The sequence below is a fragment of the Lingula anatina genome, chromosome 5 (genome assembly GCF_051362555.1).
Source record: "Lingula anatina isolate TDL-2025a chromosome 5, LinAna3.0, whole genome shotgun sequence".
NCBI lineage: Eukaryota > Metazoa > Brachiopoda > Lingulata > Lingulida > Lingulidae > Lingula > Lingula anatina.
In genome coordinates, this window is record NC_141771.1 from 7,618,165 (window position 1) to 7,636,821 (window position 18,657).

General features: G+C 38.1%; 2 protein-coding genes across 2 annotated transcripts; both read left to right on the forward strand.

Annotated features, from left to right (window-relative positions):
• Positions 1–1,631: 1,631 nt before the first annotated feature.
• Positions 1,632–5,825, forward strand: LOC106167393 (uncharacterized). Its single transcript, XM_013546179.2, has 5 exons — positions 1,632–1,694; positions 2,109–2,163; positions 2,850–3,054; positions 3,272–3,358; positions 4,802–5,825. Exons 3-5 carry the CDS (start codon positions 2,850–2,852, stop codon positions 5,446–5,448), a joined length of 939 nt encoding a protein of 312 aa, XP_013401633.2. The 5' UTR covers positions 1,632–1,694; positions 2,109–2,163; the 3' UTR covers positions 5,449–5,825.
• A 2,264-nt stretch (positions 5,826–8,089) lies between these two features.
• On the forward strand, positions 8,090–15,460 carry LOC106167416 (26S proteasome non-ATPase regulatory subunit 11B). Its single transcript, XM_087013548.1, has 12 exons — positions 8,090–8,258; positions 9,160–9,261; positions 9,780–9,904; positions 10,058–10,129; positions 10,495–10,552; positions 11,073–11,184; positions 11,593–11,675; positions 12,179–12,323; positions 12,910–13,033; positions 13,502–13,663; positions 14,050–14,101; positions 14,540–15,460. Exons 1-12 carry the CDS (start codon positions 8,174–8,176, stop codon positions 14,680–14,682), a joined length of 1,263 nt encoding a protein of 420 aa, XP_086869674.1. The 5' UTR covers positions 8,090–8,173; the 3' UTR covers positions 14,683–15,460.
• Positions 15,461–18,657: the final 3,197 nt, after the last annotated feature.

Here is an 18,657-nt window from a genome sequence, read left to right on the forward strand (position 1 = left end):
AACGTGCTGAGGAGCTAAACGCGTCGAAAAAAATGAGACAAAACAGGCACTTATAAATGTGTTTAGGAGCTAAACACTGTTTTTACAGTGCAGTGTATACGTCGACGCTTATTAGACTTTGACATTTAATTAAGCGACAAGTTTCACTGACGTTTGCCTCACCAAACACAAGCAATTATTTGTTATCCGGATTAAATAGTTCCATAATATGGTTTGTAACTGAGTTGGTTAAAAAAGTCTGGTCTAATATTTATGATCGGAGTTGTTAATTTCAGACAATTGCAAACGTTTCTGAAGCTCAGATGTGACAGGCAGGCGTGTTTGGTAGTTTCAAAATGAAGAAACAGACCCGGCACTGAAATTCTATAGGCCTATGTGCAATATTCTCACGACTCCTATCCCCCTATTTAACTAGAAAAGCACTCATGGAGCGCAGACCTCCACCAAGGCAGAAAAGTCTCCACCCAATGCCGTTTCACCCCTAAATTTTCATTCTATAATGATTTTGCTTTTTGATTATTGATTGATTATTGATCCGGATCACCACCAAAAACTAACCACTTCTAAGTCAACCTATTTCTGACCTACCCTGAAAATTTTATCGAAATTCATCTATAACTTTTTGAGTTATGTTGATGACAAACAGACAGACAGACAGACAGACAGAAAGACATGGAAACATAACCTCCTTGGCGGAGGTAATAACAGCTAACACAAACTGAATTCTGGCATAACTGAGCTTTTTCGAACAATAAAATATTGTGATGTCTAGAATCGTTTGCATGAAGGGCTTACATCATTCACTGATCATTATATCAACAATGATAATCAGCATAATACATTAGACCTCAGTGTAACATACCCTGCCTGGTGAACGCTGTGTCCAGGGTAACTGAATAATTCTACCACGACGAAGCCAACATTAGACAGAGGCGTAGTATAACTATAATACATGGCGTGTGCGTTAGTCCGTGACTTCCTACGTGGTAAAAATAGCTGTGTATTACTATTGCCTGTATAACGACAGTGGCCACGACAGCCACCGTCTTAGATAAGTCAGACTAGCATTGTTTTTAGACTGTTCCAGAAAGCGGTTGTTTGACTATCCCAAAGCTGCGTTTTCACCGACTTCAGCGGCCAGCAAAGTGAGCGGTTTGTCTGTTTGATTGCAATATAGCAACATAACCCAGACCATTGAGAGCACTCTAATGGGCCATTCAGAACAGTGGACTAACCAGTCCGAGGGTCAAATATGGCCCACCCACTTGAATACTTCCCCATGGGGAATCTATTCCGTGTCTATTAGCGGATTAGACGGCAAGCTTTGTAGTAGGTCGCCATATTTGACCCTCGGACCAGTTAGTTCCCTATTCTGAATGGGGCTTTATATTATTCCTAGAGATTATTTAAAACACACTGCACTGAGTCGGTCCTGAATGCGGCCAGTGGCACCCAGTGGCACTCACTCGCACGTTATACGTAGCGTCAAGACGACGGACAGCTGGGTTGTTCATTTCTGAACTGGTAACCATTAAATTGTGAGCAGCAGAAAAAAAATAGTTGATCATGAGTCAGCCAGGGACGTATTTGTGAATGTTAGTGAAAAATTAGTCTGTCCTGGTAGAGGGTAACATTAAGGCCTGGGAAAGATATTTCGACGGGTTGTGCAAAGACATACAGAGGGGCGGATCCAGGTTTATTTGAAGGGGGGTAGGGTCTGCGGATGCGAAGCTGACCCCCCCCCCCCCTTGACGTGAGGTTCGGGGCCCTTTAGCGGGCCCCGAAAATTTTTGGTATTTTAGAGGGCGAACGGTGCCATTTTGTACGGTTTAGAACTATGATACACCTAGTCAAAATTCTGATTCCAAGAGGGGACTATTGGTGTGATTTTTTTTCAGAAATCAAAGGGGGGGTCAGGACCCCCTTAATCCGCCACTGCCTACATGCCGACAGCTATGAAACTAGCTGTTACCCTCCTCGCGTTTTTGAATTGCTAAGGGCGTTTATATTTATTAACTCTGTCGTGTGGCATTTGACATAGGTTTTAAGGTGACACTGTATATTGCTGGGCAGACAATGGAAAACACCCATTTTGAATTTTTTCTCAGGTCGGTGTCACATCAGCGTGTATTCCAGTCTAGCATCGTAACGGCGCAGATTAAGGTGCGTACATTTAGCAGTGGTTGTTATGTTTAATACATCATTATAGCTTGAATAATACTTGTAGAAAACAGCTTTAATCTAACTTGCAATATGAATCACGTAGATACAGGGTTATTACTAAAAGTATGCCGGGATTTTGCCTGGGTTTCAGAAGGAGAGGTCACAAGGAGGCCTCAATATTTATAAAACATTAACACTGATGTAGGAACTTGATGTTGACTATTAAAAAATTGTCAGTGGGGGGAAAGGGTCAAAAATAATGTGCTTGGTTCCCCGAGCGGTCGCAAGGCGGATGTAACAGGGCTTAAAGCACAAGTTTAGAATAAAACCCATGGGAGCTAGTTGTCTCCCTCGTACTGGACTAGCTACGTATGTAAATACTTCCAAGATCTGACAGTGAAGATCTACTTTTGTTATCGATCCAAAACATCTCCCGGATGACAGCTAGCGTTTCTCTCTTCAAACCACATCGTGAAATTTCTCAAATAGGCCGCACTGCGACGCACAGAACCTCAATCGATTTTAGCATTTTTTCATCACATTTCTTCCGTGCTAGTTGAGTAACCTTAGATATAGCCACACAAAAATTAGATTACAATGTAAACGACTCGCCAAGCTGAACTGGCACACGATTGAAGCGGTGGTATTCCTAAAAATCCTCTCATACCCTTTCTTTTCTCTTCAAGATGGCTACCGAAAAGACAGGAGAGACGTCGACGGACTTGTATTCTCAAGTTATCATTCGTCCTGCTAAGAGGGCCGACCTTGACGAGCTCTTCACGTTGACGGATCAAGTGGGGTGGGACGTTTCGAAAGAATTGCTGACCGCTTTGTTCGATTCATTGGAAGAGGGCCACTACATTGTGGCTGATCTTCACGGGAAAATCATAGGTATCATGTTCCTCGTATTTGTTCTAGCTTCTTTGTATTGGTGCGCTTAGATTAAGTATCAGATTGAAAAAAAAAAAAAAAAAAAAAAAAAAAAAAAAAAAAAAAAAAAACAGGTTTTATCCGACCATTTTTTTTTTTGGGGGGGGGGGGCTAGGGTTGTTTCGGGCCAACTTCGCGTAACAAAATTACATGTGTATTTTGAAACTATTTTCATTAGGTTCACGATTTGTGGTCGTTCTGGACGAAAACACGGTCATGTTCGACTTTCTGATAGTGGATAAGAAATACAGAGGGAACAGAATAGGTATGTAAATCATATAATACCAAAATAATAATAATATCATTTCTAGTTCAACACTTTGCGCTTTTACCGATTAAGAAAAGGTGAAATATATGTCTGCCGTCGTCTGATGGCTTGCTCTTCTTATACATATGTATTTACATGACCTTCCTGCCGGTGTATAATTCAGTTCAATAAATACATATTAGTGATATAATATTTAGATGTTGCTTTAACGTGTATACAGGCCTACCCAACTACCAGCCTCGGCACATAAGGATCTTGAATTAACCGGTTTATCGGACCTCACTACCCGTTTTCAAGGTGTGTGTCAGATCGCATTTCGGAGTATTAGTCAGAACACCGACAGGATGAGCCCGCGGTGGTCCTACAAAAATTGTTCTGGGGTATGATACTCCGAAATGCGATCTGACACACACCTTGAGTGTGGTCCGATATACCGGTTAATTCAGGATCCTTATGTGCTTAGTCTGGTAGTTGTGTAGGCCTGGTATAGAAGAGCTTGAGACTGGGTTCCCATACCTAGATCGATCTAACAAGATCGATCCACCTCCAAGTGGCTTCTGGCTAAATAGCTCTTAGGGACCATTCCCAGACCCTATCGTACTAACTGTAGATCGATCTATCTCCAAGGGGATTCTCTCTAAATTGCAATCAACTTAAGCGGTTTGGATGTCTGTCACGCCTACCGAAGCTGCTAAGAGGTAATTATTTATTGTTTAGCAGCTTCAGTAGGCGTGCCAGACATCTAAGCCGCTTAAGCTAAAAGCATATAAGCGGGAATCCCCTTGGAGATGGATTGATCCTGTTAGATCAATCTAGGTATGGGAACCCAGTCTTATAATACATGGCAGCTAATGGGACTTAAATTTTTTAATGAACTGCTTGGCCTGCCAAGCGTGACACACTGGCTGTCTCCGTATATCCGTCTCTAACTTCAACAAAATAAAATGTAAGTTAATGTCATCCAATGCCCCATTTACATAATTCCAAGATGCATGAATCACCATCCGCCCTACTCTATTGATAATCGGGGTCTTATAGTCACTAAACCAGTCAGTAATTGAAAATAATATGGGCCTTCATTATGTGGCTATACAAAGGCTCACTACGGACGAGTGTAAACACCGACTGAGTAGGCCCTACTTGCCTAGCTACTTTATATCATCTTCATAAATTAAAGAAATTAGTAACAGCTAGATTTGTGATGAGAAAAGAAAAGCAAGCGCCTTTTGACAGTTATCACCTTACTGATATTTATTAACCTTGGCATACTTTTAAAACTTTTCTGCAGTGAGATGGCAAAATGTAGCGCATATTTTTTTTAATTGCGAGCAAACGGAGATCTCTCTTAAGAATACAGTAGGCCCCTATATGTATAAATATTATAATCATTTAATTTATCCTTTTCCTTATACCTACTGACAATCCATTTCTCTATTTTAGCCAAGAAGATAGCCGATGCCACTTTGAAGATTGCTGGAGAAAGAAACGTTGTGCTGTGGTCTGTTCCTGACAGGATAGAACTTAATAAGAAAGTGGGCATGAAAATTGGAGGCGGAAACCTGTATTTCTGTGACGGCTTTTTTGATCCGGAGACTTTGTACGTAGATAAACAGCACGACGCAGCTGAAGTCAAAGTTGTTTCGGCAAGTGAGGTCGACTTCGAAGCGTTGCTTGCTTACGATACTTCCATTATTACCTTTCAACGGAGGAAGTTTCTGAAAGTTTGGCTGGCAAAACCATCAGCTATTGCGTTTGTGGCTCTCACAGATGGCGGTGAGATCGTGGGTTATGGTCAGGTGCAAGAAGCGCCGCATGCCTACTTCATTTCACCGCTTTATGCTGATACCCCTTCTGCATTCATGATGCTACTTAAAGCAATCATTGAATCTATTCCGAAAAATTCCAAGATATTCATGATTATGAATGTCGATTATGTAGCCTGGGCAGAGGTTCTGAAAAGGAACAAGGACAAGATAAACGTATACCCAGAAAACCCTATCCAGATGATGTATACTAAAGAAAATTTGGTAATGCCCAAATTTTCCAGCGTTTTCGCCATATCTTGCACCGGTGCATATCCTGCGTGAAGGGTGACAGCGACACCAATGGCGGGACATTGCCTAGCTAATGAGACTTGCATGTCCAAATGTATAGATGTTACATTTATATACAAAAATATCAAGAAATACATATACATGTAATACATGTATGTCTTGGACATAACAGCAGCATATTTGTGTTACGTATTCAGATTTGGTCATAAATGCCTCTAATCTATGTATAGCTGTTAGATAGGTACACAAGGATAGTTATTAATCTATAAATATTTTGCAGTTGGGTACTTTTGATACTCCTTCCATCCCATTGGTCTTTGATTTTCAATGTATTGCTCAATAATATCGTGTAACCTTGAACAATGTCTCTGCTGTTCTAATAAATTAAAACCTCATCGGTGAAAATTTGAGCTAATCTCATTCTTTCATGCAATGCAATATTTCTCATCCCTCAAAAAAAAAAAAAAAGTATGACGCAGTCGTGTTGCCTTATATCCGTAAGGAGAAAAAATTCATTGCGCAAAGACAATGACGCGAAGATGACACGATTTGACAAGCTGTTCTCACAATGGCCTTTGGGAGGCAACTCACGAAGTCGATGACGAAATTGCTGACGGAGCCCCCACCGCCGGACATACGATGGCCTAATGTCATCACAAAGGACCCATGCACGTTTAGAGCCGACTTTGAAATTTTGCATTGTCGCGTTAAATTGCGTCTATTCCCATACTTTACCGGTGTAACAAGAATGGTAGACCGATAGGAACTGAAGTCTGTTCCCCATTACTTTTACTAGCCCCAATATTCCTAACCGACTAACCCTAACCTGTACTATTCATATGGGATCCCAGACTTTCATTCCTGGGACTACTATTCCTGTATCACCGCCCTGTCAGCTGGCTAAGTGTTGATCGTATGGTTTACCAGCCAGAGCTCGAGTATGCCGACTGTTGTTTTCAAATAATGAACTTCGAGCTAGAATAAAGATAAAACCTATAATTTCATCCAATAAACAAGAAAAGCACTGTGCAGTCCCCGACCATGTTACCAGATAGGAACGTAGTAGTTTTGACTAGCATAATGTGAATTTTATACGTCATTGAAACGGGAAATTGATTAAATAAAAATTTCACACACTTTAAAAAGTCGTTTATAAAAAATTTATACCTAAATTATTATTAATAAAAGAGTCTATCCTACGTAGTAAAAGTAGAAGTATATTCCATAATCTAGGTGCAGCGGCTTAAAAGAATCGTCACCATATGTGACAAGTCTAGCCCCACACATGTTTAGAGTAAATGGTCAGGACTGGGTAATTAAAAAAGAAGAAGAAGAAGAAATAGAAAAAAGGAAATATTTCGAACAAAAGTCAATAACTAACTTAAATAATTTATATTATGTTACGATAAAAACAAACATATGAAGAAGTTTTATTATGTTTTGCATGAGCATGTAGGCCTACATACAAAAACCTATATATCATGTCAGGCGATTTTTTTTCTACGAGAAAATTGCCTTCTTAATTCAATCTGTGGAATTTTCAATCAAACGAAATATTTGCATCTCTCTTCCGCATCCCTATACTTAGTGCCGTCTGATATCAGATGCTTCAAAAATACTGTATAAATATTTACATACTGTAACAGAATATTAGGGCAACCCGTGGTCGGACAGGGGCGGATCCAGGATTATTTGAAGGTTGGGGGGGGGGGGGGGGGGGGGGGGGGTACGTAGGTCCGCAGATGCGAAGCGCCAACTCCCCCCCCCCCCCAACTTGGCGTGGGGTTCGGGGCCTGCTGAAGGGGCCCGAATTTTTTGGTATTTTAGAGGACGATGGGTGCCATTTGCTACGGTTTAGAACTTTTATTTAGCTAGTCAAAATCCTAATTTCATGCATAATGTGGATAATTTTTACAAATAGTTTGAAGACAACTTCCCTCTTTTGTCCCGTTTCTATTTAATTGTAACATAATATACAATAAAAAATAGTTGTTGACTCACCAGAATTTGGAAGCAGCTAACAGTTACTAAAAACAAAGGCATTGTTTGTATCGATGGATATTAAACTTTGTATGACAGTCTAACAAAGAGGAATGTAGGCCTATGACGTCGAGCACGTACTCACATAGTTGGACCGACGGACAACAAATAATGTAAACAACAACAACAACAACAACAACAACAATCTACGCTCAAGTTGGTAACGTATGTATCGGTAACGAATGTATCGATACATACGTTACCGATACATATGTTACCAAATTGCGTCTAGATTGTTGTTGTTTTAGTTGGGCCGACGGACAACAAACAATGTAGCCTAAACAACAACAACAATCTGCACGCAAAAATCTATCAACGGGTTAAAATGGTTACTTATTCGCTTATTGCTAGAATTTTTCAATTCTCTTTTCTTAACATATTTCTTCTTCTTCTTCTTCTTCTTCTTATAATTATTATTATAGGATCTGATTTAACAGGAACAACGGTTTCTAGCGGACTTCCATTTCTGTTACACCTTGTTGCACCGGCAAAGAGTAGTTTCTAAAGTTGCCGCTAGATGGCCATCTAGCCGTTCAGAGCAAAAGGTATGAACATATCTATCGATACAGTAACTTTTGTCGTATGATTATCTTTTCGTAATATATTTACACCATAAAAAGCTGTTGCTAATAAATAAAGATTATAGATTAATTTTTTTGAAATTTAAAACAAGGTAATCGCGTTTTGACGAGATTTTGTTTGTCACACATGTTTCAACATGGCGGCTGTCGAAATTGAACGGGCGCAAGCCCTTTATGCGTCTAATAAGCCCGCCGCCGCCATAGATATTCTTCACTCCATTGGTAAGTGAATATTAGGCTAGTTCTGATATGTTATAGCTTGGAAAAGTAGACTTTTTCTTGAATTTTATTGTGAAATTGGGTGTTATCTGATGCCGGTAGACGCTCCGAAGTCGTGACTTGTCAAATTTGAACAAATCGTTTAGATTCCTTGACAAAGAAGTTGGATAACGTGCAGTTAACTCATTAAAGATATCCTTGAAATCAAATATTTTTGATTAACACACTTTGCTCTGCATGTAATTAGAATAAAGAGTTGATTCCCAGTTCAAGTCCCTTATTTTTGAATGAATGAACGTGGATACTACGCGGATATATGACAAAATACATTTGATTTTGCAATGTTACCTATTATCACCTTATTTGAATATCGAGAGGTTATGTTTAAATATTTTTTTATTAAGATGTCTTTGCTCTGACCATATAGTTTTTAAATTAGAAGATCCTCCCATGTCCCTCTTCTCCATTAAGTCTTCTTCATTGTGCTCTTCAGTGTTGTTCTTTGTTACTATAATCAGTTTATTTCAATTAGGTATATAGTTGTTAGTCTGATTGCTGCTTGGTTTAAAACTGTATTGTATGAAATATTTTGAAGCCACATTTTTTATCCCTTTATCAAACTATATGCCTCATTTCAGTAAAGTTATTTTATGTGGAGTAATATAGAACAAATAAGTGAAAAAATGTTGCCATGATTTAATACGTGTTATTTGGACCAAGTCCTGTTTCAGTTTAATGTGAACACTGGTTACAAGTGCAAAGATATGATTTGAATGGAATATGTTGAACATTACATTTTAACTGCAAGTGATAATGTCAATGTCACAATGAAATTGTCCTTAGTTCCCAGTATGTTGGTTTACAACCAGGATATTACTAGCATGTAGCTTGTATTCTTTTACAGTTAAAAAAGAACCACAGATCAGTGATGAGGAAGCTATTAGAATTAAGGAGTTGGCCATCATGGAACTTGGCTCTCTCTTGTCCAAGACTGGACAAGGAGAAGGTGAGTGCTTTTAGGCAGGTAGGACATTTCTCCCCTGGGATTTTTTTCAGCTAATAGTATCCAGTAACACCTGCTTATGATGATGAAAATAGAATTGAGGAAATAAACAATTTCAACTGAAAAGAACCTGTTCTTTCTAGTCAAATTTACAACAGGACATAGTTATTAAGCTGTCTTGAATTCTGAAAGCTAGAAGTGGTATTTTAGTCTGAGGGTTATTTGGTCACATTCTCATCTCCTTCATACAAAATACATACTTCCATTTTTTATTGAAGTTTAAAAGATGTGGACTAGTTATTTGTGTCAGTTTGGCCAAAGGCGATACTTCCGCTTTGAACAATTCCATGCAACTATATTACAAGAGCTAGGAATGCATCCTTGTGTAGCGTGAGAAATGTAAATTTTTCATAAAATAAAACGAGACCAATAACACACACAGGTAGTTTTACTGAGAATCTCTGTCAAGATGAATTCAAATTGGATCCAGTATGACATCTTGTTGTAAACATGTTTTTCAGAGCTGGCTGGCCTTATCAAGTTCACCAGGCCATTTCTGGTGCGGATGAGTAAAGCTAAGGCAGCCAAGCTGGTGAAGGCACTGGTCGACATGTTTCTAGATATGGAGGCAGGGACAGGGAAAGAGGTAATGAAAGCAAATAATATTGTTAATATAGTCTAAAGCAACATTGATCCCATACCAATAAATATATTTATTCTATGAGGTTTCTGGAAGTTCTGATTAAATTATAGTTTTGGCAAGATGGGGGAATTTTTCTTACGACTGTTTTTTTTCCAGGTTGAGTTATGTAAGGAGTGTATAGAATGGGCAAAATCTGAGAAGAGGACTTTTCTAAGACAGGCACTGGAGGTAAGCAGGCGTGGTATAGTTAGAGTATTTCCCAGTGAAAGGATTAGGCATTTGCAACTGTTATCTGTATGGTCAAATTTGCATTGAATATATATCCTTTCTAAACCTAGACTTTGTTTTTGTTGGTTAGGTAATATTACAGTAAGCTGCAGGGTTCATGTCCTACCCATCTTCAGCAGAGTAAATTTTTTTTACAGATTTTATATTTTGAGCTCCTCTTTATATTGGTTCGGTCATTCATATTTCATGTTAACTCAGGCTTAGTCACTGAAAGTAACCCATCCTGTATAAAAGAGAATCTTTTTGCTCTGGACACTTAAGATATTGAAGATTTTCCTACTATAGTTGTCTTGTTTCTATTACAGGCTAGACTGATTGCTCTGTTTTTTGAGACTGGACAGTATGAAGATGCTTTAAGTTTAGGTAAAGTAATAAATATTTACAGCATTCAATTCTAATGGTCCCTATAAGAGTGTTTGGTGTTTGTAAGAGCTGCTAGCCTTTTAAAATATTAATGTAGCACTTACTTAAGCCTTTGTCACAAAAGTATTCTTTTGTGTGTGTGCATGTGTGTGTGTGTGTGGGGGGGGGGGGGGGCAGGAGGATGGGTCCTGATTTTAAATTAACCTTTAACCTTTACCTGGTTACACAAAGAAGAGTCAACCCTATTCGGTGGGGGAAAGGGGGGGGGGTAATCATTGGATGTGAAAGTTTTGAATTCTGATTTAAGTGGCTGATTCTGATCATGTCACTTTTCTTGTGTGTGTGTGTGTGTGTGTGTGTGTGTGTGTGTGTGTGTGTGTGTGTGTGTGTGTGTGTGTGTGTGTGTGTGTGTGTGTGTGTGTGTGTGTGAGAGAGAGAGAGAGAGAGAAGCACCAGTTGTTGTCACCCCTCTCTGTTTTCCTCGGAACCCAGCATCTGACATACCAGTATTTGATTTCAGAGGGTTCCTTAATCAAAGAGCTTAAGAAGATGGACGACAAGGCCTTGTTGGTGGAGGTCCAGCTGTTGGAGAGTAAGGTCTACCATGCCCTTAGTAATCTCCCCAAAGCAAGGTAATTAGTGTCACTTTGCTATCACCAAGAACATGTTTCTTCTATTGGCTTAAGTTTTTTTGTTCGACTGTCTTGTTGTTTGTTTGACGAGAATACAAAGTTTGTTTGTTAAGAGAGATATGTAATTTAACTGAGCTTAAGATTTTTGGTCTGATTGTTGTCTTTTCAGTTTATATAATACAAAAATATGAAACAACAGAAAGACAAGAGACATCTTTTAACAACAACAGCCACAACAGCATTGTAAATAAACAGTAGACGGCATATGATGGCTTAACTTCATTTCTTACAACCAGTGATATTTTTCAAAGAAAAACTGAGTATTTAATTTTGTTGGATTGGCTCAAGACAGGTGCTGCCCCACATTTTCTTTATATTAATAGTTTTTCTCCATTTCCTCGTTCCCAGGGCGGCACTAACGTCTGGTAGAACCACAGGGAATGGGATCTACTGCCCTCCTAAACTACAGGCAGCACTAGATCTACAGTCTGGTGAGTGATACAAATATTTAGCGACATGACGACATAAAAACACTAGAAAAGCACTCTGAGAGCACAGACCTCCCCCAAGGAAGCAAAGTTTCCACCCAATGCCGTTTCACCCCTAAATTTTTGATTATTGATTATTGCTTGATTATTGATCCAGGTCACCACTTCTGACAGTTCCTGAAAATTTCATCAAAATCGGTCCATAACTTTTTGAGTTATGTTGATGACAGACAGACAAACAAACAAACAAACAAACAAACAAACAGGGGTGAAAACATGACCTCTTTGGCAGAGGTAATAACAAGTGATGCATGATAATAATGCTTATCATGATTGTGGCTAACAGTGGATGTGATTGGAAATTGAGATCAAAGTGTTATTTATTGAGAATAAGATTTAAATGATTTATGAATTGATAATTGTTGATCAGTGCATCATTAGTATAAAACAAGTTGTCAATAAATAGATATTGTAATTTCTGAAGAAAATGTTTTTGTTCATTTCAGGAGTGCTGCATGCAGCTGATGAGAGGGACTTTAAAACTGCATTTTCCTACTTCTATGAAGCATTTGAAGGATACGATTCCATTGACAGTCCCAAAGCTGTGACTGCCCTGAAGTACATGTTGTTAGCCAAGATTATGCTGAACAGGTGGGCTGTTTGGGGTTGTTTATTTATTTATTTAACTTTTTAAATTATTTTTTTTTGTTTATTAATTGAGAAGCAAAAAAAAAAAAAAAAGCAAAAAAAAAAAAAAAAAAAAAAAAAAACTTTTGATATTTGTGTGATTTACCTAGCCCATAATTTGAGATCATGAAAATGTCTCACCAAGTTAAAATATGTATTATTTTCCACATCACATCCATAACAGTGCCCAAGTTTTGATTCCTCTTAATGTATTTTTTTTTAGGTTTTACTCATAGAGAAAATAACCCTTTTGCATGCAGCCCACTCTTTGTAGTGCTTTCCTGACTTCCTGACCTGTATCTGATCCGTCTATATAGACTGTCATTGTGCTAAAAAAACCATTTTAGTCTTTTGATAATTTGAGCCAGAAGGGTCTAAGAATCTCCTGGCCCAAAGCAGAACCATGGTATTAGAACATATTATACAACTATACATAATCTTACTGGCCAAGGTTCCATTTTACTAGTATTTAGCATAGGGCCAGTGTCGGCTTCACATAGCAGTATGTGTGGATACTTTGATTGATAATATTGTATTTTTTTTTTTCCAGTGCTGATGAGGTGCAGTCTATACTCAGTGGTAAACTCGGGTTAAAGTACGCAGGCAGTAACGTGGAAGCCTTGAAGAGTATAGCCAAAGCCAGTCACAATAGGTCCCTCGCAGAATTTCAGCAGGTTGGTCATTTTAAGTGTTTCAGACTAAGGGACGTCTTTATGTTCCTAACTGAAAGCTGCTTTTTAAGTGAATTTGAAGGAAACTGAATTTTTTCCCTAATAGTTAACTTGAATGTGGAGAAGTTGGTTTAAATCTTATTCTAAAAGAAGGAAAAAAGCAATTTGGAGTGGGACTGTTATAATAGTTATCACCGCTGTGACAGATATAACAACCCTTCACCCCTAAGGTGTGCTGATTATTAGTCAGTGATAGGTATTTATGCTTTCTATATGTGTATAAGCATTTGTATGCCTTCCCAGGGAGGGGAGATTGTCCCAGTGCGTAATGACCAGACATGTAACTGTTTTTATATACCACACTATACTGTAGAATCCAAATACCTGTAAGTAAATAAATTACTATTAATATTATTATTATTATAAATCTGCTGAATAGATAATCTAACCAAGCCCCTGTCTTCTCTTCAGACCATATCATCTTACAAGACGGAGCTGGTGGACGACCCCATCATTCGTGCCCACCTGGACTCCCTCTACGACAACATGCTGGGCCAGAACCTGTGCAGGATCATAGAACCCTTCTCCAGGGTACAGGTCACCCATATTGCCAATCTCATTAAGCTACCCATGGTGAGTTACGCACTGGTGTTACTGGAAACTTTCAAATTGAAAAAGATTGTGTTCGTTTTAGAGGTGAAAAACTTCTGGGTGTATACGGATATTTGGTTGTTGTATTTATGGGCCAGATGCCTCGCGATAGAATTATGAGCCGTTGGTTCTGTTAAATGAGGCCCTTGTGTTTCTTTTTGTTTAACTAGATTTTCAGTAGGGATGTAAAGCTAAGAATATTGCTATCAAGCGTGTAATATTTAGAGCAGTATGGGAGTGATGTATTAAATAATAATGGATTGTAAAGTTAATTACTATGCTTTTCACCTTGAATATCTATGTAATTTGCACACGTACAGTCATGTGTTGGCAAAAGTATTTCATGTGCTGTAATACTTTCCTTTCAGGACACAGTTGAAAAGAAATTGTCACAAATGATCCTGGATAAGAAATTCCATGGTAAGTGTTCCTCAAGTAGATGTCCTAGTCTCAGGTTAAACTAATAGTCTCAGGCTAAAACTTATTATTTGCCTATAGATGACTAAAATGTAAACATTTTTTTCCCAAGTTTTTTTTCCCTTTTAGTGAGCCTAGTTAATGATTTGCTGTCTTGATCAAATTTACATTTGATCATTTATTTCTTTGTTTTTATTTTGTCAATTATGAAGTCATATGTTTAAATAGTGCTCTGCGGTGGTCATACAAATCCAATACTTTCACATTTGGTAATTTGAGTATCCGCATATGTCACTTGCCAACATGGCTTTTGCCCAGTACCATTCATATGATATTTCAAGTGACTCCCTTTCGTCATTATTCTATCATCATTATTAAACAAAGCAGAAATAAATTTTATATTTCTCTTTTGATTATTTATTTATTCATCTATATTTCCAGGTATTCTTGACCAGGGTGCTGGAGTCCTGATCGTCTTTGAGGAGACAACTTCTGACAAAACATACGAAACCTCACTAGAGACAATTCAGTCCATGGGAAAAGTCGTGGACTCTTTGTACAACAAAGCCAAAAAATTGACTTGATATACCAAAGGAAAGAAATGAAAAAAAAATAATGAAGATGAACAAAATTTCCTTATGCCCGAAGAGGCCAGACTAAGATAGAAAAGAGGTCAAAATTAATTTATGTTTATTTAACTTTATAAATCGGTCTTGGCTATTATGAAGACAGTATAACAATATAACAGGCTTGCTATTATTTAAAAAGATTCAGTCATTGTATTTGGTTTAGGTTTTATTTAAGCTCATGTTCAGCAAGACTTTTTTTCTGTATTGTTCTGGCTTTAGGAGTCGGGTAAGGTTGGATCTCCTGTACTGAGAAGACAAATGTTGCACTTGTTAAATACACTTTATATCTCCCCCTAATGCTCTTATGTAAGGGTTATAATTGTGACTGACGATATTGAAACTGATTTATTGGTCGAGACCAGTTTCTTATAAATCAGATGAAGCTGTTATTGGGAATAAATTGGAAATGTCACAAAGCTGCCAAAGGAAAGGGAAATTCGAATTGCTGCACACACGTTGGGATTTTGAAAATCGTCCATAGAAATCTTCAGCATTGGAGTTTTCCTCTGCAAAGGAGTTTCTGATACGCTGAAGTTTTTATTTTTACAAACTGGCATTAAAACTTTTTTGGAAACGTGATCTTCCTTAATGCGGCCATAGGGCAGTAAAACTTTACGGACAGTGTAAAGAATCCTGCATGATATTTCACAATGCTGTGGACATTTGTACTTGTTCACAATTTTGTGCATATATGTAGTTACAGTTTAAAGTAAAATATATTGTAAATATGTAACATGGTGTTTGTTTCTTGCCTCTTTTTTTTCACCTGACTTGAAACGACAGGTAAGCAATATTGATAACACGGATGGTCAAGTTAACATTTTGATTCTGAGGTATGAACAGGGCTCGACGTATGTGACGACCCGATATGTCAGGCCAGATTTGTCCTACGACCAGAGAACAGGCCAGATATGTCCGACAAAAAAGAGCCAGATGTGTCCGTCAGGCCAGATATGTCCGACAGGCCAGATATGTCCGACAAAAAAGAGCCAGATGTGTCCGACAGGCCAGATAAGTCCTACAAAAAAGAGCCAGATGTGTCCGACAGGCCAGATATGTCCGACAAAAAAGAGCTAGTTGTGTTTTTAAAATAAGAACATGTTTTTCTCTTTTCATTGTTTAATGTTCTTAATTTGTTCTAGGTCATTCTGAATGACTTCCTAAAACAGTCTTCAAACTGCTACATTCATTACAAAACAACATAGAACTGTAAAAAAAAAAAAAATAATAAATAAAAAAAAAGTGGCAAAAGTGGTTTCTGCGGTTGTGCCACAGGACGTCATGCCTGCCCGCAAACGCAAATGGTTTGCTAATGGATCACTCTTGACCAAAAAAGTTGTTACACCTCTAATTTTTATGATTTTGTTTACAATGATCAAAACACGGCTAAAACGGTATTAAATAATGTCTCTTATTCCGGGTTTCGTATCTAACTTGAACTACGGCACAAAAATAAAAAGTTGTTTTTAAAAGTACATGCACCCCCCCCCCCCCCCAAATCTGATGTTCCACGTTGATTTCCACAGAAGTAAAGAAGAAAAAATGCCAATGAACTTTAAAAAGCACCGCCAAATGTCACCTAATGTATACACAATTAGCATTAGAATGTGCTTTTTTTTTAAATCAAAAATCACTTCTAATAGCGTGTGTGTATACCTACCGCACACTGTAGGCGGCATACATTCAACAAGGATTTGTAGTCTGTTTTGTGGGATGTAGTTCCATTTTGCCAGAAGAGTGTGACGTAGGTGGTCCAAATTATTTGCATTTACTGAAACAAGTTGTCAGACAAAGTGATAATTTGACAATCATTTTGATTTTGATTGAGATTTTATATATTCCATGCATTGCTAATGCCCACAAAGAGGCAGTCGCTAATCGCTGTGCAGTAAACCAAGTATTCTAATTGCAAATGGTGAATCAGAAATTTCTGCGAAATTTTTTCACACAAAATAAATCCACATTGTTAAATTTAACTAAAAGAGTTAATTTATCGATGGCAAAGCAGTGGACATTAAAAAGGCGTGTTTATAACTCGTCGTTTACTTTTGTAAAGTTACAGTAATCGCCGCTGTTTTGGAAGTTCACGCTGCGCTTATCGCTTTTTTTAGTAATAGAAAAATTACCGAGAAGGGCAGAAATGTGAATTTTACGCCTCTAATCTAGAACTATAGGCCTATGTCAAGGCAATTCGTGTTAGTTTTTTTAAATGATGTTTGACCGGGAAACTATGCAACACATGAAAGCGGCCAGCGTGGGACTCTTTTTACACAACACAGAAAAGTGGGCAACTAAATAGATTTTTAAAAGATGTCTTCACAAATTTTAATTTTGGACAAGCATCTCTATTAGACATTTTATTATTATCCAGTGATCTTGCAGAATAAAGAAAGAGGACGCTCAGTCTCTCATGAAATCGCTTAGGGATTCGTTTGATTGTGTGTGTGCGCGTGTGTGTGTGTGTGGGGGGGGGGGGGGACGCCTCATACATAAAGCGCTACGTATTCACCGTGTGATTTTTCTCATTTTTGTCTTTGCACCAGGAAGTGCGACGTTGAGAGGGTAGACCTACAGCATTCACCCGACTTGAACCCCCCTCCAGATTTTTATCTATGGGGTGTCTCAGGGATGTGTACCAGTACAACTCTCAAACTATTGATCGGCTGAAGGCAGCAATCAAAGCAAAGATCAGGGAAATCCCCAAACACGAATGTGTTCGAGTAATTTTACGCGACGTATGCAAGTGTGCCTTCAACGCCACGGAGACCATTTAGAGCAAATTTTGGAAATAACATAACTTTTATGCAAAGCGACAAAAAAAAAAAAAAAAAAAAAAAAAAAAAAAAAAAAAAAAAAACGTTGAGGAAATATCGTACACAGACTGAAGTTAAAGACCTTTGTAGGATTTAATAAACTTTCATGGGTTCTGTAATTTTTTGGGTCACCCTGTATATGTGCATAACACGGCCTCTACAGTAAACAAAATGGTGAGATCAATTTATAACATAATAATTGGACATGCGGTATTGGGGAAAATGGCTTGATGTGATTTTTCAGAGTAATGGGCAGATTACATCAACCAAATGATCAGGTTAGGACAATACTGCGATAAAAAAAATTAATTACTTGCCAAATGCGTTTGTATAATAATGTCAAAATGTATATAATTTGTCCATTTGCTAATGGCCAGATATGAAACGATCCTTTCCTGTGCATTAGTCCCCATAAATATAACATCAGCGTTCATTTTCGTTTCAGTTTTTAAAAGCACTAATCATAGTATGGGCTTGAGTCCGTCAGTAGTCTTTGTCTAGTATAAAGATGAATAATTAAATAGCCTTTTTATCCTATTAAGTAGCATGTAGTTAGCAAATTGACATTTTAATATGATTACTGCCGGACTGATGGTAATTGTTCGGTGCGTTGATAGATGGCGTTCGTATGGACGCAAGTGTACTTGTACCGTCCTGCGTGTCTGGGTGGGACCTTACGAATGTTCAACCCTCTAAAAGCGGCAGATAACAGCAATTGCTAGCTAGAAGACTGTCCGTGGTATTTAGGGTAGTGTGCTAACAAATTGTTGTAAGTGAAAAATTGTGTTTTCCTACGCAATTACCTACGCTAATTTTAACAGGTTGTGGAATAGCAGCAGTGGCAATAAGGCAAGGTTTGACGACAGATTACACGCTCGAGGTGTGGCGGGTTTAAAATGAAGTGTTAGTCACGTGAGAGTAATCTAAGTAAATAGACGTGGGTTTAAAGTGGACTTCGGATAAACTGGTTCTTAAAAAAGTAGTCCTGTGTTCTAAGAGAAATAGTGACAGATTTTTAAACATGTGGCATTAATGATATCTGTTTCTCATCATTTCATAAACAGATTTTAGAGCGGGAAGTTTTTTCTATCTAAAGTGTACAACCATATCAAACTGC